This window comes from Diplotaxodon limnothrissa, linkage group LG23 (genome assembly GCF_057381915.1).
Source record: "Diplotaxodon limnothrissa isolate DT_005_m linkage group LG23, D_limnothrissa_male_GT1.1, whole genome shotgun sequence".
Lineage (NCBI taxonomy): Eukaryota > Metazoa > Chordata > Actinopteri > Cichliformes > Cichlidae > Diplotaxodon > Diplotaxodon limnothrissa.
This window is the reverse complement of record NC_140617.1, coordinates 2,977,394-3,003,331: the sequence shown is the minus strand read 5'-3', so window position 1 is coordinate 3,003,331 and position 25,938 is coordinate 2,977,394. Positions and strand designations below refer to the sequence as shown.

General features: G+C 41.1%; 1 protein-coding gene across 2 annotated transcripts; it reads right to left on the bottom strand.

Annotated features, from left to right (window-relative positions):
* Window positions 1-267: 267 nt before the first annotated feature.
* Window positions 268-23,877, bottom strand: rxrgb (retinoid X receptor, gamma b). 2 transcript variants are annotated; one of them, XM_085348871.1, is made up of 10 exons: window positions 23,759-23,877; window positions 9,075-9,310; window positions 6,363-6,507; window positions 5,823-6,002; window positions 5,230-5,390; window positions 4,383-4,512; window positions 3,763-3,895; window positions 3,364-3,455; window positions 2,289-2,394; window positions 268-761 (listed from the first exon to the last, which is right to left on the bottom strand). In XM_085348871.1, the coding sequence occupies exons 1-10, from the start codon at window positions 23,787-23,789 to the stop codon at window positions 614-616; spliced, it is 1,362 nt and encodes a 453-aa protein (XP_085204997.1). In that variant the 5' UTR covers window positions 23,790-23,877; the 3' UTR covers window positions 268-613. The 2 variants fall into 2 exon arrangements, with proteins under 2 accessions (XP_085204997.1, XP_085204996.1); XM_085348870.1 differs by lacking the exon at window positions 23,759-23,877 and adding an exon at window positions 17,992-18,471.
* Window positions 23,878-25,938: the final 2,061 nt, after the last annotated feature.

Here is a 25,938-nt window from a genome sequence, read left to right as displayed (position 1 = left end):
GACGAGTCATGTAACTCTGACAGACCGTAGCCACGAGGAGGATACAGGAATCCGTGCAAACAGCTCTAAAAAAAAAAAAAAAAAATGCTGTGAAGCAGCGTCTCTCGTCTTGATGGCACTCTGTGGACGCCATCTGGTGGACGAGGAGTGAAAATAGCAGGTTCACTTTATATTTGATACCAAACACAGCTAATAAAAGAAAATGTGATAAGGCATTAACACAATGCACAAAATATTTCATGTACATTTTTAAATAACTTTATTCTGTAAGAATTCTCAGACACGTTTAAGAAATTCAGGCATGGTTTTTGTTTTATACAATTCTGCTTTGAATAAAATATGATTTTTTTTCTTCAAATTTTGCATTTGGTGGCTTTTGAAACAAACACCTGAAATTAGCTATTTACAAAATTCCAAACCAACTTTATTGGAATTTATCGAGTTATGACTCCACCATCCCCACAACCACATTTTTTTTAAACATTTTAATTGCATTTTTTTTTTAAAATGGGTACAAAATAAGCTGTTTTACATTTCAATCAAGTCTTTTTAATTCCATCATCATATTGCTTATGATGCGGGAGTATGTACAAGGGAAAGGGGAAGACGTGTGTCATGAGATCTGATGCGGAGCCTCCAGCATCTCCATCAAAAAGGTGTCAATAGGCGTGTCCCCAATTAGCTTGAAGAAGAACAGATGCTCCAAACATTTGAGGCCGATGGAGCGCAGGGCAGGCAGGCGCAGCAGCAGTTTGGCAAACCTGAGAATAATAAAAAGTCGTGCCAAATAGTGAGGCGAGAACAACTGAGCTTAAAACTCACTTCCACACATGTTCAAAGTTGTTTAAAAAAAAAAAAAAAAGCCATATTTTACACACACACTCACTAGCCACTTTGTTTGATACACCTGTTCACCTGCTTTGTAATGCAAATATCTAATCAGCCAATCACATGGCAGCAACTCTGCATTTAGGCATGTAGACATGATCAAGATGACCTGCTGAAGTTCAGGACGAAAGGTGACAATCATCTATACGGTTTGCAGAGAATAGTCCAAAAAAGAAAATACATGCATGGGAGCATCTCTGAATGCACAACATATTAAACTTTAAAGCAGATGGCCTACAGCAGCAACAAGACCACACCGGGTCACCTGCTAAAGGACAGAGCGCCACCTAAATTGAACCACAGAGGAATGGACAAACAATGTCTCATTTGATAAGTCACAATTTTTACTGTGACATTAGAATAATAGGGTCAGAATTTGGTGCAAACACCATGAAAACATGGATGCACTCTGCCCTGTATACAATTCAGGCTGCTGTTGGTGGTAGTGTGTGTGTGTGGGAGATATTTTCTTGGCACATTTTGGGCTCCAACTGAGCATCGCTTTAAACATCACTGCTTATCTGAACATTGGTGCTGACTATATCATTATTGATCACAGTGTTCCCATTTTCCGCTTTTTCCAGCAGGATAAAACACCACAGTCACCGGATCTCAATCCAATAGAGCACCTTTGGGATGTGGTGGAACGTGAGAATCCCATCATAGACATGCAGCGATCATATCGATATGGCCCAAAAGGACTAGCAAGATGTTCCTAATAAAGAATATAGTGAGTGCATATCAAGATTTTTTTTTTTAATATTGTAAACATCTCACTTTTCATGAGACAACATACCGTACACAGTAAGCCATTTCAAAGAAAGTCAAGCTAGTGTTACATTTACCTTTCAAAAATCAATTCTTTGCTCAGAGATTTATGATTTAGATTAATGAAAACAAACAAGAAAAAGTATTACATGTTGCAGTGGTGATCTTTTTCACTGCCGGGCTGTGGCATGCTAGTTTCACTTCAATCATGTGCACTTTATGTCATAATTTCACCATTAAACGTTTTTTCAGTGAGGTGAAATATTCATGGGGTAATAATAATAATAACTGTGATCTCAATAGTGACCAAAATATTCTTAAGCGTTCTTTCTGCATCTCAGCTGTGATGTGTTGACTTTTCAGGAAGTTTGCAGTGTCTGCTTTTACCTCTAATACCTGTTGCTCTCAATCAGCTCCCAAATAAAAAATACAGTCAATGGCAACAATTTGCAGTTACAAATAGCGTTATCAGCCTACATCCTTTTAAATGCAATGTTGTGGTTAGGCAAAAGTTTTTTACTTGCATAAGAGCTGTGTACTAATATAATGCAAGCTGCCATCCTTATTATTCTTTACATCCAGTGCAGCAATGTGTTTAAAAATGGTCGATGTTGTAATGGAACAGTTCCTACCTGCCAGGCTGGTCCGGGTACTTCTGTTTTGTATACGACTCCAATGAAGCATAGACCTTTTCTCTCAGCCCCTCAACCTCTGCTGGGTTAGACAAACCTTTTGCATCTGGAAAAAAAGACCCAAAACAAAACACACAAGTCATTCTGCTAGTTTGTGATCGAATGGAGTCAATTTTCTGCAGTCTGTTTGTGATAACATGGCTGTTAACTGTGAGCAAAAATCATAAATCTTTTGCTGTCTAACAACACAGAAATTCTGTGTATTCCATTTGAAGCTGTAAGTCTGAATTTCAGCGTTCTCAACTTTCAATCTGTGAAAATACTGTTGTACATATTTGATTCGCTAAATAAGCCATATACAGAACACCGTGCAGGCTCGAACCATAAATGTGTTGCTGTTGTGTTTTTCAGTTAAAAAACAACAACAAACCCAAACAAACATCACCTTGTATCCCCATCGTGGTATGAATGGCTCTACTTGCTAAGGAACAAAATAAATCCTGTTTTTCTGACTTCACTACTGGAACACACTCAACTTGGGAGTGATGTCACTCCCAGCCCTGCTTCCAAGGGAAACTGAATGCATCATTACATTTAGAGTCCAGCCAGAACCTCATAAATTTTAAACAGAGATTCAGAAATTCCTCCACAAATAGTGACCTAATTGCTGCAGGATGGTTAATTGACTGATTTATATGACACAGGTGCTCAGCAAAGCTGTTTTCTTCTACCAAGACACCTGTGCAATTGAAAATGGTTGCTGCAACTACTTACAATCAGCAAAAAGAATCCGGGCAATCACTAATTTTTCTTGATATAAAGTAGATTACTATCCTATTTTTAGTCTAGTCTGACTGAGCCATTAGGAACGCATGGGTGCACAGTAAAATCTCTCCAACTAGCCATAATATTATGATGACCAACATTGCGCTTGACAAATATGTTCACATGAATTTCATGAATCCAGTATAGTGATTCTGCAGTTACTAAAATAAGCAGTGAAATAACACAACTGAAATGTCGGTGAAAATGTTGTTTTGGGTGGTATGTAACAGTCTCAAGAGGCCAGACTGACCTGGATTGAAGAGGACAATTGCTCGCAAGCAGCCGAGCTCCGTCTTATCCATCTTCATATCTTTCATTTTAGATACTAACTCTGTGAGTACTCTGCAGGAAATCAAGAAAGAAACAATGACTAGTCACAAAAATAGGACTGAATTAAATCAGTACAAGAATTAGAATAATTTCTCAGTAAAGAATTTGCATTTCTATGCAAATATGTACTTAGCTTAAATGACAACACACTGAAATGAATGCAGTTAAGACATTAGTAACATTTACAGCCAGTTAACGGTGGTGTTGGGGGGGGGGGTTGCCTCCAACCACAAAATATACAGAATTAAGAGGTTAATCATGAAGGAGTCTAAATGTCACATTATTTTATCTTTTTGTCTCATCTTTCAATCCTTCCTACCTGTCAAAGATGGAGCCAACTCCAGCACTGTGGGCGCTGCTTCTGTGGACGTGAAGACCTGTTGCCAGCAGGATACCGTCTTTTACCGTGACCGAGCGATGCGAGAATGATGCAATTAGTAGCTCGTTCCAGCCTGGACACAAAAAAGGAACAAGAAAAACGAGTGACATCTCGATCCACTCGTCTCTTTAAAGCCCGTCTTTAGTTTGTGTAAATTAAATACACAAAACATGTTCTGTGATTTCCCTGCTTGCTTAAAATTAATTATCCATTTTGTGACTTTTTCACTTTATCGTCCTGGCATGTGTTAAATCTCCTCCCAGCAGAGGTCAGCACTGGCAGCAAACTGCACTGCTGGGACTTGCAAATGGTCCAGTTATTTTGGTTTCACTGCTCCATTAAACTAGATGTTACAAAAAAAAAAAAAAAAGACTTAAATAGACTGCTTGACATCGGCTCGGCAACTATGCTGAATGAAAATACTACACAAAAAGTGAGGGGGGAAAGGGAGGATAAAGGACTGTTTACCCTTGCAGGAAACTGCTGTGTATGAGTGTGTGGTCTGATATTTGTGTGAGCATAAGCTTGCCGCATGCACTGGTTTGTGTTTGCGTGTCTACCTGCTCGTAGTAAGATGACCTGGTCATCGAGGGGGAGCTCGGAGAAGTGCGGGATCCTTTTCGCCCACTCCACCAAGGTGAAAAGCTGCTTGTCTGCTGCTTGGCAGATATTGGTGACGGGGTCATTGGTCTGGAGAAGAACATGTAGGACAAGTGCCAGACCGATTTAATGTGATTGTAGGCACTGTTAGTGACATCTAAACCTTTTCTAGCAACAGCTGGTAACCAGGTGCAGCAGTGGCTATTTTTGACTCTTTTTAAACCAACAATTTCTCTCGTTGCTTGCGGTAGTTTTAATACAATCCTAAATTCTACATACCAAAGAAGGGAAATATCTTGAAGCACAATTCAATTCAAGTTCCGCACAGCTTTTAAATTGTGGCTTTGTTACCCAACCTCTAGGTTTTAAAATTCATTTAAGTGCTTGAGCTCATACCCAGTAAATTGCTAAATCAGTGTTTACTTAATTTGTTTACTAACTTGTCAGATTTAAGAGTTAGTTTTGGACCAGAGCAACTCGGCAGCTCGGCTACATTATCTCAACATATTAACCCAGGAGATTATGACAACTGCACAAAGTAGCTTGTCAGAATTTTGGAGCAAAGCCTAGATTTATTCCCATAAACTCCTCAGCTTGTGTTATTTATATTCAACTGACCCAATTCCATCCGGTCTCAGCTTCACACTCAAAACTATTTAGCCAAGCTTGTGTGTTTATGTTTATAATAAGATCAGTATATCTTAATAGCACAGCACATCTTGGCATCTAGTTTCTCCCCAGAAAAACTGCCTCAGATTCATAATACAAACAGTGAAAGAGACATGGACCAGTGTCTGTATTAATTACCGAGTTCCCGGGGCTGCCGTCGCTGTACGTCTCTGTTTTGGGTTCTACAGCCAACTCAGCATCTAGGATCTTGTCCACAGGCATGTCCTCATTGAAACTGCTGGTGGATTCTACCTCATTCTCACCCCGCTCTTTCCCACGCTGCCTCTCCTCCTGCACCGCTGCACACAGACACACAAAAAAACCACACAGCATTTAAACATCCTGAATTGTTGACTAGAAAATCCGTAATATTAGCAGATAACTCAAAACCCCTCCAACCGGTCGCGACAGATAGCCGCGCCTCCCTGAGCCTGGTTCTGCCATGAGGTTTTTTTCCTTCCCACTTTTGCCGAGTACTTGCTCACAGGGGAACGTCTGAATGTTGGGATTTTCTCTATTCTTGTAGCGTCTTCATCTTACAATATTAAGCGCCTTGAAGCGACTCTTGTCATAATTTGGCGCTATATAGAACATTCAATAAACAAAACTGAATTTACCTGAAAATTATAGTTTTACTACAAGACAAAACCACATGTGATTTTATTTTAACTGCAAAATGTCACATATTGTTAAAATTTCGAACCAACCTTTTTCTAACCCTCCATACACACCTTCTCTTTTCATGCCCATGGCCAGGCACTTCTGGTAGCGGCAGTATTGGCAGCGGTTTCGCTGGCGCTTGTCAATCAGGCACTCCTTGTTATCTCGACAAGTGTAGCTGAGATCTTTGCGCACGGTCCTCTTGAAGAAACCTTTACATCCCTCACAGCTGTATACACCATAGTGCTTTCCTGAGGAGAATAAAGCCACAGGATCAATATTGATTAGGACCACTATTCAGCTTGCGTCACAGTGCATAAAGCGTCGCACTGGCTTGTAGACTAATTTCTGGGCACATCTTTAGAATTAGGATTGGAAATGTGTTAACTATTTTCTGTATGATAGACAACCTACTTGTAACAACACACCGATAAAAGATATTTGCAGAAACATACGGCACAAATCCTGACAAAATACTTAACAAATGACTTCAAACAAGTCCGTCTTTGTCTACTATCTGTTCTCATCTGGGTGGGGGGAGTTGTGGTGGTGAGTGGGAGTGTAAATATGCTTGCCCATCCCTCTCCTCCGTCCTTGCATGCTAACATTACCTGAGGAGCGGTCCCCACAAATGGCACAGATGTGCTTTGACATCCCTCCCGGGCTCGTACATTGGTAGTTGATGTTTCCCAGATTCTGTAGGCCCGGCGGAGGCTTGATGTCCTCTGAGCTGCTAACACTGTTCATAGAGTTCATCTGCAGATGACAGGAAGAGAGAAGAGAGAACAAAGAATTAAAGCTGAGGTGGCCAGAGCTGAACGGAACAGAGCAGAGGAGGAAGCAGAGGGGAAGTAAGAGTGAAAAGTTTGTGGTAGTCTCATGACACTCTCTCCCTTCCCCTATTTTCTCATTTTGTCTTCCGCTCACTCATATTTTTTTGTTCCCCCACCCACACACTTTATTGTGAAAGTGTCTTGGTATGATCACATGCTCAGCCTGTAGGAGGGGCTGAGGCCTGTCATACAGGTTTTTTAATGTTTGCTGACAGGGAGAGTCGCAGGAAGGGGGAGTCACGTGGAGCAGGCGCAGTTCTCAAACTCAGCAGCAGAGGGAACTCATGGTGAATTTTATGCTTTGTGATGACAGTTGGCATTTCTGTTAGACCTCCAATGAAGGCCAAATGTATTTTATCTGCCATTTTTTTTATATCATAAGCAGTGCTTACAGCAGCTTTCAATCCCAAGTAGATGCACAATAATGCACACTTCAACTGACATGATTTATATCTCTTACTGCAGCGTAGGGTTTCGCACCTGATCCCAAGGAACCCCACGAGATATACGAGTAACTCCCAAATATGGTACATCAAGACTCCAAACCACTAAGTATGGCCAATTTAGAAATAATGTGTAATATAATATGTTTCCCAAAAAAAGAGCAACAAGTTAAGCCTCCTTTGATTTCTTCATATCTGCTTCTTTCTCTTCTTATCATCGTCCAGCCTGTCGATCCTCTCTCAGAGAGACACATGGAAAGCATATTTGCTTGATCTCCAGATTCCAACCAGAAAAAAAACAAGCCTGGCCTACATATACCTTGTACTATATGATGCAGCATGATATACAGTATCGGACATCCTTCTGACAGATCCTATCACTTATTTACAAAGTGCACTCTCAATATTCTCCAATGGCAGTCTGAATTTGGGACTCTATATCCATGAATTTGCAGCAGAGACCATCACACAAGAGTGTTTCTTTTTGCCGTCATTCAGTTTAATGTCAGCATGCTGGCTGCCTGCAGGGAGGCGGTCACACCCTAAATAAGCTTTCAGCAACAGCGTGCTCGCTTATTGGCGTGTCTGTAGTGAGCAGCTATTCAGCGTAGCATAGAGTTTTCATAATTAATTTTGCATGATCTAAAAAAATAAGTGTTTTTAAACTGTCGTTTAGACAACATGCAGCTTTACACAGACAACAGGATGCTGTAGAAAACGGCTACGAGCACTGCATATGGATTATTGATGCTTCATACATTTTTTATTCAACACATGGTATGAAGAAAATACTGCATGAGACATGCAAGGTTTACTGAGTGATGCACGTGTTTGTTTTTTAAATCTATATGTAAAGATTTCTGTAAAATGAAATTGATTTTTTTTGAGTAAATTTTTGCTGATTGATGAATTCATTAAATCGCTGATTATTTAACTGATCAGAAAATCAGTTATCAGCTACTCCAAAGCAAATGTGATGATGTAAAACAAAGTCAGTCACAATCATCCAAATAAATCAAATTTACACATCATTTCTCCTTGTAATTAAAATAATGATTTCATGTTGCCTCATGTTGCTAACACTGTCATGTTCGTAATCTTCACTCCATGAAAAACATACATTACATGATAAAAAACCTGCCAGCAGCTTTGTTTTTGGCATGCAGCAAAAAAGCCAAAATCTCTATCATAAAATGTATATCATCGCCTGCTATTCCCAACAGCACGGTCCTGAATCTAGCCTTGAAAGCACCATGTGCATCCAAACATCTTTGTTTCTGTTTGTATGGCTGACTGTCAAATCACTGAGCTTAAAAAGTGCAACAGAGCTCCTGTGACGTAAAGAGCCTTGGTATTATTAGTATATGCCTAAATGAGCACATAAAAGTAAAACAAATAAATAGAAATATCCGCAAAGGAAGAAGGAGAAACCAGGAAAAATTAGGCTGCCCTTTCTCCGTCTTTCAGGAATCCATTAATAGTCATACTGTGTCTTATATGTCCAATTCTATGAGTGTAGTAATTCAGAACTCATGGATGACCTTTAGGGAGAAAAGTTTAAAGGTCAGCAGAAGGGTAAAAGAGTGAGAGTAAAGCCAAGCTATGCCTGCCAAACACATTGGATATGGCTAACCTTCAAAGTCCTGTCTGCTGGAGGAGATCCCAAGCAATAAAGGCACATGACCACCGAAAAACATGTTATTTAATACATGTGCACCTTGCCAAAAGTAACAGTTCTAGCAAGTAGTATTTGCATTCTTCACTACCTTAAAACACACAAACTCTGCTTCAAAACACATTCTCTGGCATTTCCAAATGGGGTTCTGAGTGGTGCATTTTTTTTTTTTTTTACTTACCTGCCTTAAGAGTTCGCTTTGACAGAGAATGGTGAAAGAAGAACAAACATTTCAAATATAAATGCAAAAATAATAATAATCCTGTCATGATAATTTCATGGATACATAAAAGCAACTTTATACTCGAGCCATTTAGGGAAATAACAATTCATTGTTATCTTCTGACGACCAAACACCCCCACATGTCTCACCTGTGGACTGCTGAGTGGTCCGAAGTTCATGTTGGGAGTAGACTGCAGCGATACAGAGGGCGAGCCCAGGGAAGATGTAATAACTGGATAGGGAGAGGCCAGGCCGTTCATTGGTGAGCCCAAGGTGGACATGGGGGACGGTAAGGGCCTGGAGGTGCTGATGACTGATGGGTGACCCACCATGCTGCCCATCAAAGGGGGGTGGGTGTGGGCTGTACTCATCGGCCCTGTAGAGTCTGGAAAGGAAGAAGGTGCATGTTGAAAAGAACAAGCAAATACTTTGGATTTAGGAGTTAGGAATAAAAGAATTAGGAAGGTACACCTACACAAACAAATGCATCCATGCTACCACACATGCTTTCTTTGCGAAGTTGTACTTTGAGCAGACACTATCTAAAGCCACTTGAACAGCAGACTATTCAAAGGCGATTCTAATATTTATGTATATACACAGCGGCAGAATAACAGAAACATTATATAACCCAGTACTGTATCTCTGCTAACTTTGGTCCTAGGAAGGACCTATTAATCTGGGAATTTTGTGTATTACGAAAATCAAAATATCCACCCAAGGCCAGTTTTTAGCTGCATCCAAAATAAACTGCTTGAATCTAAAATGCATGACTTTCGGGGTATTGGGTGACAGTGTAACAAGTTTGAAACCAATACCGACTTGTCTGACTTCATGAAGCTGAACTCGACACCACAGATTTGCTGAATCACAGATACAATAGACATAAAACTAATAAACATAGGCGAATAAATTAAAATAAAATTCAACCACATCAAACCCTTGTTAGCTATCAAGTCTCCACCAACTAGGAGAAAAACTAAATAAATCTGGCTCCACTATAGTTTGTCATTTGGTACTGAGCCGATGTGTTCAGTGTTTTTTTTCTGAAACAATATTTATAGAACGAAGACCTGAACAGTAAAGTTGTGGAGGATAAAACCAAACTGATGATCAGGATGATGCTCTACAGTCAGATGACGGAAATCAGTGGATTGTTCAAAAAGGACGTCTCTACATTACCATTAGTCATTTGATACATTTGTATAAAAATTAGCTTCAAGGTTCGAAACAGTTTAGAGGTTCCACATGAATGGATACACTAAATAATCACACTTTAAAACGTAAAGTCTAGCAACTGTCAAAATGATGATGTTATCTAATTAGAATCCAGGTTTGGGTTATATATTGTTGGCCAGTGGTGCCATGTGTCCTTTTGGAGTGTAAATTTAGCGACACAGAGTGAAGCCCATCTGATTTTGGTCACAGGATGCTGACTTTGCTCAGCGGCCATTGATGTAAACTGACAGGCTGGCATTTACATAGATGACCTACTTAGAAAAGCTGTCAGTCAGCTGGGTAACAGGGCATGGTGTGTAATTTCATGCATGTGTTGTAGCTGCGAGTAATACAAATTCAGCAAATACCATCATATACATATGGTGTGTACGAGCAAGAGACCAAGACACATCTTTACACAAATGCCAAAGGCTATCATAATACAGACAGATGCAATAAGCAGTACCCCTCTGGGCTAATGGTGATGACTCAACGACGCGAACAAAACTGGGCTTTCTTGAGTAAAATGCTACTGATGAAGAGTGACAGACCACCATATGCACATAAATATTTGGATAAGCCTGCAGAAGTTTTGGCTTTTTTGTCAGTGTATATCCCCTGCCTCCATTTACACACACAAACACACACACAAACTCAGCGTGATACTGGGCTTTGCACCACTGTTCTTAGTTAAATGTCACATTCTTGTGTCCCATGTGCGTCTATAAAGCTGGGTTGTGGCATGATTGCACAGACACGCAATGAACAGCACCTGTGTTTTGGGTTTCTTATAATCTTCAAAGTCCTTTTTTTTTTTCCTGAATCAAAGCTGAACCGGGTGCCCGGAGAGAGCCCCAAGGGAGGGTTTGATGTCTTTTTGTCACAACTACTAATAACCTAGATCTCCAATGTCAAAAAATACACTTATTTAACTTAAAAGTTGAAAGTTTAAAAGATGATTATTGATTGTGCACTTTCCAACAGATAAGAATGGAGTCTTTTATCACTTGAAAGTTCATTTAGTAGAGATTCATGGTTGTAAACAAATCTGAGTTGCTAAAAATACTGTAAATAACAAGAAAATGCTAGTGATCAATTAAAATCATGAGTCAAAAACAGCGTGACTACAGCATGACCCTTGAGATGCTGGAGATTAGCTGGGCAGCAAGAGCTCCATGAGTTGATTTGTTTGCTTGGTTTATTGTGAAGTCTCATTTAACACAATAAATTGCAGGTTCTAGCTTCTAGCCAGAAAAAACATTTCACTGTATGTTGTACCAGCTATAACTACATGTGACAAATAAATAAAGAATTGAATCAAAAGTGAAGAATTTGATGCTTCCCCCTTTCTTATGTGACAGTAAACTGATTATGTCCAAGGATTGCGGGACTGTTGACCAGACAAAACAAGACATCTAGAAAAATCTTGCGAGATTTAAAAGAAGGGAAAGGGACATTTTCACCATTTTAAGAATGATTTACCACAGAAAAGATTCTGACAACTAATCAACAGTTCAAAAAAAAAAAAAAAAAAAAAGGATCAGCTATGACCTAGACCTCGCTGTGACTAGTCTGTGTGATAATCTTAAATCTAAAGAGCCATCTCAGCTCCTCCTGTATGTCATAATTGCACAAAATCTGAATTGTATGTACTTGTCAGCACTCTTTCAAAAGCATGTTCTTTTTCCTGACTTAAATTTATTTAGTGCATTTTAGATTTCACCAAAAATATCAGCCTAAAACAAGAGTTTTCCTGCTCCCACTGAATGAAAACATCCTATACATATGGTTTGGTCTGTAATTATGATTTCTAATCTCTGCTTTTGAAGTTCGCATCATCTTATTTATTTTGAATTTCATTGCTGTCATCGCTTTTTCTGCAGGCCCCTTTACTAACATGGTCACTGTGACTTGAAATGGAACACACAAATATAAATTAAACTTGGTTTTCCTTATCTGATCTGATAAAAATGTGTCAAAATTGCTAAACGCTAATGCTGCTAATCTGTTTGTTTATCTGACTCTGGGGGAAAAACTGTCACAATTTGTTTTTGACCTTTTAGACCTGAAAAAGTTTGTGACTTCAGTTTTAAGGCTTTACTCAGAGCAACTTGTCAAACATTTTGAAACAGTTTTGAAATGTTGCTGTGATATTTAACCTTTAGCACCCACTTATACCACATTAAAGGAAATGGTGACTGAGTAATGAAAGACCATTGCGCTGAAATATGAAGAAATTGTGAAAAAGGGAATAATGTCATGTTGTCGGGCTGGACGCAGCACTTTCTGCACAAAGACACACAGTAAGACACAGCTGGCCATTCACTCCCTCTCTGTACGCAAAGGAACAGATGTTGTGCAACTTCCTGTTTAGCAGTGAAACTATATCCTCCACCCCCTTCTTTACTCGCCCACTTTCTCCAGCCCTCCACAAGTGATCCCTGGCAGGCAGAAATGGATTGGGGCCTTCCTCTCTCTCCCACAGAGCTGAATGGATAAAAGAAATATACTTCACACTCCAGGCTGTTACAAAATGCACTACATAGATTGAAATTCAACTATGTGGAATTGTTCCCAACTTTCCCGAGTGCATTTTCATCCAATCAACACTCTTATGTAATAGACGTCCACTGTACAACATGTTCTGTGTCTGATTTCGTGCAATGGCCCCTCTTTTATGTGCATGACAAATTCCCTTTGGGGTTCATAAAGATCCATTCTATTCTAGTACAGAGTGGGAGATATGGCAACAGGGTACTCCAGCAGCCAATAGTTTAGCAACATGCTCTGAAGACCAACAAGACTAGATGTAAAAGATAATATGAGGATGAAAATATGGAGAGAAATGAAAAGTAAAGTAGGTAGATCGGTGGATAGATCGGTGCAGTTCTATTTGTGACCTGAATGTTCAGATTTCCTGCTTGTCTGGAGACAGGGTCCGTTTAAACTCTGAAAAACAACATACATGTTTGACACAACACTAACGACAAATCTTCGCCCAGACCTGAGTGTGTTCATGGCTGCATTACACAGGGGAAAAGAAAAGCACACGGACAGTCAGCTGGTGGGATGCCTAAAAGGGAATTGCTAGAGAGGTGAACATGCTTTGGGAAGGGCGTGTGCGAGTTTTGTGTCAGTGTGTAAGAAGGCCAACATGCTCAGTGGAGGAAGCACAAATGGGCCCCGAGCGGCTCAAAGAAGCCTATCCTTGAATGACCCGCCTCAACTGGCAGTCCAATCTAAGTCACTTGCACAACAAAGACTCTTAAATGCACAGACTATATTTGACCATAATCCATCCATTCATTTCGTGGCACAGAAATGTACGTTAGCAGTCTGCAGCATTCACAAATATGTCATTTGACTTTTCCCTCTCAGTCTTGTCTAAACCTATGCAACGCTTCAGCAACTCAAGCATCTATCTGAGAGCAAACAGAGCAGTGAAGGGCACCTTTGAACACTAGTGTCGCAAATCAAAGGTCACTTGTTACCAAACTCCTGAGCCAAGTTCAAAAGAGTTTTCTGTCTGCAGCAGCGGCAGGTCTCTACTGATCGTTCCCAGAAATTACTGCACTGAGGGCGGATGCAGGACTCGCACAATAACCTGCTAAAATGCAGCTTGATCTGACTTTGCGATGAAAGGCTCCTAAAAATTGACCCAGTGTAAATCACAGCTACTTTTAGCAAGAAATGTAACCCATAGAGTTTTACAGCACATCAGCCTATTTTCATATTAGCTCCCTTTTGATATGCTTATTGTGTTTGAAAGATCTTTGAATGTAGAGTGATTGCACAGTTATCAACAATAACAAACCAATCGCGGTAGTGTTATATTAAACTAACCTGTGCCAACCATGTCCACACACATCAAGATTGACTCTTTTTGCTGTAGTCTTTGGAAAATTGGGATTAGTACTTTTTGCCTCCAAGGCATTTTTATAGACTAACCACTTAACCAGACCAGTGAATACTAACAATAATTCTTAATATGACCTTTACTGAGCTTAACAACATCACATTATTCTGTTCCCTTGCATGCAAAAGATTCAAACATCCTCATCAAACTGCCTCTGCTGTGTCAGATGATCATATTTACTTTGAAAGCCAAAGGAAGGAATACCCAAAGCCACAAATACATCACATTGATCTGATGATCAACAGGTTTAAAAAAAACATCACAAACCACAAACCCTCTAAATCCCTTGCAGTTAATTACTGGGTTGTAACTGGATGGAGCGCTGCACTGAGTAGTAATTCAATAAGACCAAACTAATAATATCTCCCGTCTGGAGAGCAGACCAGCACTGGGAGTGCACAGTGAGGGGATGACGGGGTGGGAGCAGCAGGAGCAGCACTCCTAAATGACAACATAAACTTCAAAATCTATCACATGAACCCCAACAAAAAGGAATCCTCAGCATGTGCATGGATTCGTTCAATAACCGTCTACTCTATATGTGTTTTTATGCAAAATGAGTTAAAGTCTGTAGATGACAGTGCCGTGACCAAATGACATAGAACAGAATGCATCCTAAAGTAATCAGACGGACAGCCTGAGGAGCTCATTAGATTCAGTGAACATGTAATTAAGAAATCTCCACGCTGCCAGTCCGGCTCATTTGCGCTGGCTGCAAACCATCACACTCACTCCTTGCATGCGCACATACTCGCTCACACTAAAAGAGGGGGGGAGAAACCCCCCCTCAAATTGTCTGCACACACCAGCATAAAAATCACCACCCTTTTAACATTCATTTCTTGACTAAATGAGGTTGATATCTGATCAATTGTGTCAGTAAATCCTCTTATCCCCGTATGTGCAGCTCAGCAGGCCAGCTGTCAAGAAGGTGGGAGGCCCGGGGAGGAGGGGACTGAGAGCCGAATAGACCCAGGGAGGAAGAAGGTAGCAACGGATGGCTGGCTGGATGGCTGGGGGAGGGCACTGCTCTCCTTCTCTTCCCAGCCCTCATGACTGCACTAACACTACCACCACACACTCCTAATCGCCCCGCCTGTGCGAGGACATTAGATCATGAGTTGAGAAAAGCCCCTGTTTATTTTCTGCACAGCTGTGATTTTAGGAGATATGAATGGTTGCTGGTGATAGAAAATAAAGATACAGTCCACTGTTACATAAGCAGCACTCTGTCCAAAGCTGCTTCAAGGACACCTGTTCCATTTTCGTACTGCTTTGTCAGCCAAAATTAATACCGCTCATTTCACAAGCAGAACAGATGTTACAGCTGTGTATCATTCCTGTCTTGTTGGAAACATAAAGAAAAGTGTGTGTGGGGGGGGGGGGGGGGGGGGGGGGGGGGGGAAGTTGTGTCCATAAAGGCTTACGGCTGTGACAACATAAAGGCTTCAGATAGCAAACCTCTCTGACCCCAAATTCTGCCCTGTGAAACCCTCCAGTGAAATCAAATATACTTCTGAACAGAAGAGGAATAAACTCTTTCCCCCATTTCTTTCAGTTTCCCTATAGCAAGCATTCATACAAGCAAAGCAAATTGTTTGGAAAGTACATATATTGTTTTCCCACAGGCGGACCACGTTTGTAGTTCTCTTAAATCAAACACAGACCTGCCACTTTTGTTTTTTTGGGGTTTTTTTTAAACACAGGCCCACAGAGAATCGATGAGCCCATAACTGAGACAGGGACAAGATAAAGACTGTTTTGCAAGTGATAAAAGTTTGGAACTTAAACAACACGAGCTAACACAGAACAGGCTGACCAAGCAGTCCTGGAAAACAAACAAACAGCTGGGCCGAAAGTCCCAATGCAAATCGGGCATCCGCCCTTTTGGCTTCGCCTGCTGAGGTAACTCAAATTAGTTCCTAGAAGTAGTCATTCACTGTTAAAGGGGGCAATGGAGATATAGCCATGTGCTGTTGACATGCACACACGGACACACAAAACACACACAAACCCATTCATCTCATGCTGCGACCAGGCCGACCTGACCTCGTGAACTGAAGACAGATCCTAGAAAGAGGACGACACTTACACCAGCTTTCTGGATCCTAGAAAGACAGTCGGACTTACACCAGCTTAGCAGCTAGAGTGAACACAGACAGTCTGGTCTTGGGGTACCGTATCACATGAAAAACAACGTGTTCCTTGTGGTCATATACAGAAACATAAAAAGACCAATCGGGAAATGAGAAGAAAAATGCTAAATGACAAGAAGCGAGGTAGTGATAGGATTAAGCTTCTAAGCCATAGCCATGCTAACGGCTTTGCTTTAAGTTAACTGCTAAAGTCAGGCAAGCTGCTGGTTATTCGGACATGATGCTAGGAGGTAGCACATTTAGCACAACAAAACAAAGTTTTCAAAAAGAAGGATTCGCTCCCTCAGAATAACTACACCGTACCCCTTTAACTACAAGAGGCATTTGACGATTTTCCTTTAATCTTCTAAAAATTATTCTTAGCTATGATTTACTCCACATTGCCAAAGCAACTAAAATGTGAAAATCAAACAACAGAAATATCTTTAAAGTTAACATGGGATCAAATTTATTTAAACCCAGTGCTTGGTTGCTTTAAAAGTTCCTATAAACTAATCGCTGTTTCAGACAAGGAAAATCATTATGAAACCATATGGTGGCTCCGGTTTAATGCCACATCTATCAATTTGTACTGGACTGTTGAAAAACATGCAAAACTGCCAGCATTTATTAAGCTATAGTCCTGTTGTTTGTTTAAGTTTTATTGAATTGCTCCTGATACTAAATAGGCAACACTGTATTTCATCAACATAGCTGAAGCTCAGCATAATATGGATTTAATCACAGCTTTGTCGAATGTCCTGCGGTGCTTTTAATGAATGATCAGAACAGAAAGAGCCAATAATAAGCATAACCATGAACATAAAACACTTGGACTGCCAGGTTTGAAAGTCAGTATTAGACTATATTACTGTCCTCAGACCATACTTCCACCCAGGCCAAGAAAATCCACTGAACAACTATAGTATTTTCAGAAGAATTTGTTTCTCAAGGACACTCAAAAACACGAGGGTGCTCTAAAATGCACAATTTGCAGATATACATATTCTCTAGACAGAGAAGCCACTTAATGGCTCACACCAATGCTTCCCACACCTCTTCAGGAAGGATAGAAAGGAGAAAAAAAAAAGGAAACAAACACATCACTGAGGCTGTTGATGGAATGGTGACAGGCAGTGTGACACAAATGGAGAAAGAAAGCGTGATGAAGAGGGCTAACAGGAAGGGACAAGTGTTGAGAGATAAAGAGACAGTGAAGGACAAGGCAAAGAGAGCTGGAAGCATCCTTTTAAACTGAGTGACAACCCCGCTGAACTCATCTGAGAATTCAAGTGAGTCACTAGTTCTAGATCCCGATCTCCAACTGGAAAACCTTGTACCTGCCACAACTTGTTAAAATGACCCAGTGATGATAAAAGCAGGAACTAATCTGTTAGCAGAGAATATCCTGGAAATAGATTTAAAGATGCAGTTCCTTGTTTAAAAAAATAATTAAATGTTTCGTTATTTTTTAGCAAGGGATATATACAACATGGGTGAGAGAAGAATACATATAAAAGAAAAAAAAAACGGGTTTAACGATCTGCAGATGCAATTGCCATGAGAGTTGTTGGTGTCTCCTCGGAAGAAAGAAATTCAAAATAACTTCATCAAAGAGTGCACAGGGATTAGAGGCATTACTCAAATGCATCTGTGCACCACGAGCTTTTCGTGCTCAAGCTTCACTTCTGTTGAAACAACAGAAGAGACGCGTTGCATCGGAATGATTCCACACACACACACACACACACACACACACACACACACACACACTAAAAACAAAACCCAGCTACTCACAGTGACCATAACCTATTTCCGTTCCAGGGCTGCCCCCACTTCCAGGTGATGCCACTGGATGCCACATGTCTTCAGGCCCTAATGGTAGTGCTGGAAGAACACGAGTCGCTCAGGACCAGGTGTCAGACTCAAAGTGCTGGCTTGGTGGATGCTCAATCGAGCACTTTTCAGAGAAGAACGGGACGGAAGGGTCGGCGTGTAGAGGGAGGGATGGGGGGGCCTCCGTGAAGAGCAAAAGAGGCGGAGTCCAACAGCGCCGGTTATAGGATTACCCAGATTATCCTTCCCCAGAGATCAATCCCACAGGAACTGTTTGCTGCCCGACTGCAGCACAAATCAGCTCCTCTACCGCCCACTCAACTCATGTTTCTCCTCTCTCTTTATCTCCCCCTCTATCTATACAGAAACACCTGTTGTAGTGGTACAACCAGGAGGTCTGGCCAGAGGGGGGCGCGGTTGGGGAAGGTCATGGTGGAAGGGGTTGTCTAAAAGTACAGTACAACCAGACGTTTCCAATTACTTCCTCTAAAAAGGGTTCAGGGCTAAAGAGCAAGGGAAGACAGTATGAAGACACTAATACAGTCCAAAGGTTATTATATGTCAGTAACATTTCTTCACTACGTTCTCCTTGTTTTTTTAAACATCACAAATTCTCTTTCTGTTTTGCAGGTTTTATAAATGACGTGTGTTGAGTGGGTGACAAGAAGTGGTCAGAGGTTGAAGTTCTATTTTGTCTTGCCAAAAATAACTTAACACCATATCAAGCTGTGAAATAACTGTGCCAGCATACAAGCTTAAAGGTATTGTTAGCAGCATGTTCAGTTGAGTCGCCTCTGTGAATATGTTCGTGTGTTTAACAAGTGTGATAGCATTCCAGGAAGTCAGGAATTGTCTTTTTTAGGTGCTCTAGGATAGCCAGGAAAACACAGGGCAAAGTGAAAATCCAGATGCACACACAGGCCAAAAATATAACTTAAAGGCAGCGAGGAACAATACATGAGAAATCCTGAGGGAAGCTAAATAAACCATGCAGAGATGGATTTGATCTGCAAAAGTAACCCTTGGTGGAAGACTGCGTCTACTGTAGCAGGCTTTTAAATCAGGTAATAATTTTTAGACTTAAAAATATGCATGCAAGAAGTAGATGTTCTACTTGTTTAGTGATGACAGAGGCAAGGCAACATGTTATTATCACCACAAAATAGACCAACCCATAAATGTTAAAGTGTTCCTTCTAATTTATCCTTCTTCAGATATTCAAACTGAGATATGGCACCAGAAACTTCCCATTTCTTGTGTCCATCCATTTGCCTTACACAACTCAGAGCCTTCTTGCGCAGACTACCCAGCAAGTGATTGGATCGACTACACAGTGTTTAAAGGAGAACCACTAGTAACCATATACTCTCAGTGACACTCGTTTGGCTTTGTCCTCCTCCTGTGACTCAGCGGCCCGACACATAAGAGGAGAACATGACGGAAGAGGAGAAACGCTAGCGTCTCTTTAAGAAATCCCAGAGGGAGAAATTAAAATAATGCAATCCTTCTGAAAAGCACGCTGTGTTATATTAGTGTGTCATGGCCCACATAAAATACATGAAATTAACCCCGAGAGCCATAATTAGTAATCACAGATGTATTATGGTTTGTTAAGGCGCGGGAAGAAGATAATTGGCAGCCCTAAATTTAGGCTACATTCTTAAATCTAAACTTCTAATAATGTAATCAGCGTACTGTCCCCTCAGGAGAAAGGTTTCCTTATGGCCTGCTCTCCCTGCCGGTAGTGATTTCTGACAGCACTGAGGACATAATCATGTGGCATATTCAGCTGTGTAGACATTTATAGGAAAATACAGTGGAAAAGCAGAAAAGAGAAGGGAAATTATGCTACATTAATGTGTGCTTCTGCTACATGTTGATGCTCTGTAGAAGTGAGACAGGAGCAGCACACTAAAATGGCACTCTCAAAGCATTAAAAATAACCAAGCGAGGTTTCCAGCATGTTCTTCATGGAGAGGTTTAATGAGATCTAATGTTCTTAGCTGCTACCTGTTGCTGCTATTTGTGCACCCACAGGACAAAAAAAGCACCATGAGAAATATTTTGGCTGCTCAGTCAAACTAGCATCTATTGAGTTATGAACTTGGGCTCATTAATCACACTCCTATAATAGTATAAATGAGTTCCACAGTGCTTAAACTTTCAAAGCCTGTGCTTGTTTTGGAACTGACTCCACATACATTATTCTGTCAACATGGGAACACATCAGCTAGTCTGCCGACTTGGCCTGCAAAGCCAACGGCCAATTTTCGCAGCTTCCTGTGTGGCGAGGATATCCAAACAGCGGATACTGGAAATCCGGGTCAAACCTTCCTGTTCATTTCACAGGTGATTGTATGCACACAACTGAAGAAAATGTTTAAAAGTTATTGAAATGCAAACAAAGTTGCCTGAACGTGATTGGTGAGAAGAACTTGGGGCTACAAATGTAAAGCTAAGAAACTTCCAGCACCTTTGCCTACAGAGTCAGTTTACAACTCTGTCTAAAAATGTGCCTAGAACTCAAGGTTATGGCTTCTATATGCCTGTTTTGTGCAAATACCAGTAAATACTTAACTGCAATTATGAATGACAAAGAAAGACAAAACAAAGAAATAATTCACATCATGCACGTAGTAAACTAGGGAATGTTTGGCCTATTTCCAGTGGAAGATTTTAACACACATTTAGCATTTTTTAAATTAAATTGAAAAAAAAAACTGCACAAATCCACAAGCAGATTACTGCATTTTCACTACTGAATCCTCAAATATTTTCCTGTGTGACTATTTTCTAATTCTTATTTGATTCCATATATTTATTACTATTATTCACTGCACTCCAGCCTTTTTAGCAGAGCAGTAAGAGTGAACCACTCTGCATTTCTCAAACTAATAGTAGCACTGCTGGCAAACAGTTTTCTATCAATTAAGTAATCAAGTAATGTTCCCTCTAGGAATAATATTGCAGATGCATCAACAGCTTTAGTTCTGTGTGCGCAGGTGCAACTTAAAGCTTGCACACACTGAGAAGTGCTGTTGCAGGAAATGACAATTTATTGAATATCAGATGGAAAAAGGAGCCAGATGTTAAGATGCCTTCCAAGCAGTGAACAAATTAAAAACTCAAATTAGATAGGTTGTTGAAATCAGAAATAGCTCAATGCATCTCATAACTAAACATTGCTTTAGCACATGAGCCTTTGAAGGTTCTCTGCTTGATTAAAGCTGGAATTAAATCAAGGATTTGACCTTCTTCACTAATGACTAATTACTGGCAATTAGCCCAGAGAATGGCCTCTTTTTGCCCCCTCTTTTCCCTCATCCTGCTCTCACAATTGGCACCCACTCAAACACACAATCAAGGCAAGCTGACTATTTTACGCGGAAACACAAATACGCACACGCTCACTTAAAAAGTGCCTGAAAATAAACCTTTTGTAGGTATTGTGTGCTAATGAATGTGTGAACACAGGGGTACTTCATGTCTCAAGCTGGGATCCTTGAGCAAATACCTGCAAAGAGCCACACCTTCTCTACCTGTGTGATGTATTTAATTCTGCAGCAGTGGGAGGGGAGGAGGTTTTATTACTGCAGGGACTTGACAGTCAAAAGGTAAAACTCACATTCTTTAAGTCACGTGCCATCACGGTCACAGTCTGTTGTAAAGGAGTTACTCATACAAGCTACTGCGCAGCTGTGAAGAATAGGCATGGGTGTGTGAATGTGTGTGGGTGTCCTCCTGCTTCTGTCTGTGCGTGCACTGGGAGGTCAACTGTTGATCCCTAGGAAGTGATGAGTTTTCAAACCACCCCCCTCACCCCCATCCATCCCCTCACCCTGGTTTCAATCCAGTTCTTCTTTCTGTCATGACCTCCCTGTTGTGTGAGCCAAATAAGTTCTCACCGTCAAATTTCCCAAAATACACGCTCATCAGCTTGTCTAGAATCACTTCCACTGATGGAAAATAAAAAAAATGCTGAAGTGCTGAGAGAGAAAAAAAAATGCTGATTCTACTTTAAGCTCCGAGCAGGCCTGCATCAAACCTGCTGAAACATAACAAGTCTGGGAAAAGCCAAGAGGAGGAAGAGGTGGATCATGAAGCAATCTGCACATAATCACCAGACTGTTTTTTTTGACTCCACACTGCTTCGCCTCAGCTTCACGCTCCTGACAGATTACAAAGGGTGACCATTTTCAAGTCAGAATACAAGTACTGTTTATGGCCCTATTTTCGTACGTGCTTTGGTGCATCCTAAATCATAGCTGTGAGCCAACACATAGACAAAACAAGATTTGGAATGACTTTCAGTGGTTGTGGTTTTCATTTAGCTCTGTGGCTTTACTACCAACATTCAAAAGCAAATGCACCAGAAGAGGAGGATTCAGCTAATCCTGGTTTATGAGAACTACTTTAAGATTTATTCAGAATACATTTTTTCATACCAAAAATTATGACTATTTCGCGTTTAAGACAGACCTCTAGCCTTTGCGGGTAGTGAGTAATGCTACAGCAGCATTACTGTGGAGAACAGACTCTCTGTTTAAACAAAGACCAATGCAATTTTGGAAAAGAACAGTGTTTAAATCGCACTGTGGAACTTCAATGCAGAAACACGATTGGCTAATATCTATTAATATCTAAATCTTAGGATGCCATTACTGCCCAATCATAACAGATCTTTAAAGAGAAAGAAGAAAGAGTTTAGCCCTGAGGGACTGCTCCATTACTTCTGTACACTGTGGGTTTCTCTCAACACACTCTCCTATCCAGATGTCATGTCATTCCCCTGGGAGCCACATTCATTATGGAAACAATACTCAGCCCCTCCAAATGGTGCAAAGATATCTGTGATAGCATAAACAGGCGGTACAGTTTTGCCTTCAAAGAGTTAGCCTGCTATTAGATTTTAAGGATAAGTGTGTGTGACTTAATGAGACTATATGCGCAAGCCTATTAGACCACATTTGGTTTCAACTAAACACTTAAATGGCACAGGGTATTTCTGTAAGTAGTGTGTCCCACGTGTTGCTCCAAGACGTCCTATTTCCTTGTCTCAGATGATTTTAAGCGGCCACAAGAAGGATAACAGAACAAATCCAATCCACTGGTTCAAGGGCAAAGTCACCGAGTCAGATCAGACTTCAGCTTTACTGAGCAAAATCACATCACGCTGTCATTCAGCTGAATATGGCCACGGCGGTGACCAGGGCGCGTCTAGCACGCTGCACTCCTTTCTACCACAAAGAGGGAGCCTATAAGTTTGTTTATCAGTGGAAATCCGCCATTCCTCTGCGCAGTTGAACGCTTTTCCCCTCTCTGGATCTGACGACCTACCCAGACCAATAAATTGTGTTTCTGTCTCAAACTGTTTAGCAAGAGACGCGCGACAAGCACCATAAATTACATAAGCGCAATTAAAGTGCCAACCTCTGACCTTGCCCGACCGGCACAGCCATGATCACCTGACTTTTGCAGTGACCGCATCTTTCGTTTCAATTCGCGCTGTTCTAACGCGATTATTTAAGAGCAAGCGTAACAACAGGATCCACACACAGCAGTTGGTGGTTAAAGTCCGAGAACACTTTCGCGCACCGCTTGCTGACTGGAGAGAGAAGACGCCATAAAACAAACGCGCTCGCCGCTGAAGTCACAACAAAATGCAGCGGCTTCGCGGGGAGCACCGCAGCAAGATCGGACCCGGGCTAAAATACGCAAGAGTACTCACTGAGGTGTAGATATGGATCATTGCTGTCCATACTGCGCGAGTTGTTGCGTCGATTTCCTACAGTCGGTGCTGCTCCGCATCCCAGCACATTCCTCTCCCAGCCCGACTGAACTCTCTCTGCAAGGCGGCTCTACACAGGGGCCCAGCGAGGGAGGGGGCGGCAAAAACAGGGCTTCTCCCAATGACAACAGTGGTCGATATCAAGCTCCAACACGATCATGACGAAACATCTCTCCTGCAGCGACACTGTGTTGCAATATTTTCATAGTAAAATGTTACTTTGGCGACAGAAAGAAAGAAATAAGGTGTTTTACAGTCTACACGTTGTCTTCTTCCTATTTATAGGCAGCGTAATCAGATCAATCTTTAATAGGCCAATGAAAATAAATCTAGTCGGTCTAGGAAGGGAATGCAAGCTGGATTTTATTGATGACAGGCGATATGTTTGGGCATGACAACCAGTTTAAATACAATAGGTAACGTTATCCTTATATTTTAAAATAATTGCTCCACTGACTTTAGAGTCTGTAGGTCTGTACTTATCTGACACAGATTCTTTAACTTCTTCTCATAAAATCACGCGATTTAAAAAAAAATTAGCTTTATTATTTGCAGCCTACACACAACTCCAAAAACAAACACCTGCTTCCAGCTCCTAAATTATCCGGTTTAATCTGTATTTGGTAGGTTATTAACTCCAATTAAATATCTCATTTGGCTTTGCTTAAAGCCTATTAAATCTGTGACTACAGCCTATAACAATTCCAAATGCAAAACACTCTTTTTAATCTCCTGCCGTCTTCCTGTGAAGGGATCTCTCCAGTGTTTACCTAATTGTTTAGTGTGAGTCCTGGTCTGGGTACCCCCCCGGAGCCCCCCCACACACACCCCTGTTCACAGTGCGGGGTCATGTAGGGGTGAAGCTCCCGGTACCTCAGAAGGTTATTTAGGAGTCAAGCCGCACTGAGGCATTCACAGTCTTGAACTGCAGAGCGGGCAGACGCTCCGTCAACGCCCGGCCGCTGACCACTCAGCGGGCCTTTGGGCTGCCCCGCTAATAGGACAGGCACCCCGGCACTCCCGTCCTTGTAACAGCGACCCATAAAAGAGCACAGGAGGATGCTAACCAAGATGAATGGGATTTTTTTCTCAGCTCATTCTACACTAATCAGAGCTTTTCATTTGTTATGGCCTTGCGCCAGCCCCTCAGCGCAGCCTTCCATTAGGGCCAGATAACATATAAATTCATTAAAGTCAAACAGAGGCATTAAAATGGTCATTTGTCAGCTCTCTCTTTGTGTGTTCCTAATGGTGGCACATGGTTCAAGGCATTGAAATGATTTTGGTAGGGCTTTTTTTGCACTCTGGCTCAAAAAGGGGGGACGTGGGAATTACATATACACACACACACACATATATATACATATATATATATTTATTTATAGATAGATAGATAGATAGATAGATAGATATAAGAGTCTGTGTGTTTATATGTGTATTTTTTTTCTTTAATGAAAATTTTGAAATTCTAAAAACATATGTTCCTACTGGTTTTTATGCTTTATTAAAAAATAAATTCACATTATAAAAATCTGCTCAAATCCACATGTATAGTTTAAAACCTTTTTTTAATCTATCATATTTTATTTATTTATTAATTTAATTGCCTAATGTTTTATTTTGGGGATCATCTAATCCATCCATCAACTTCAGATCTCATTCCCCACCCACCCATCCTGCTCACACACACACACACCCATTCAAGCCCACTCAGTGAAGCAACCCTTTGCACTAATCCCTTTGTATTCACAGCCCCATTCCCACCAAACTGTCCTAAAGCCTAATCCTGAACCAAGCTCGACAAAGCTGGGCTACCTGCTAACAAGTCACAGTGCAGCTAAGAGGCCAACCGAAACCTTAACCAAACCGTCTGTTTAAGTCACCTTTAATCACCCCTTCGCATGCATTCATGTAAACAGCACCAGCTTATAGGTGCGTTCATTTTTTTCAGTCTTTCACCATTCTTTTGGCCCGCTTCCTGTATTTTCCCTGTTCCTTTCTGCATGTGTCCTTCTCTGGCTTCGGGATGGAAGTTCTAGCTGCGTCGTCATGGGAGATGACTCTCTCCATCTGCCTCCGCAGCCATGAGCCCATCTCCATCACGCTTTATCCGAGGGACT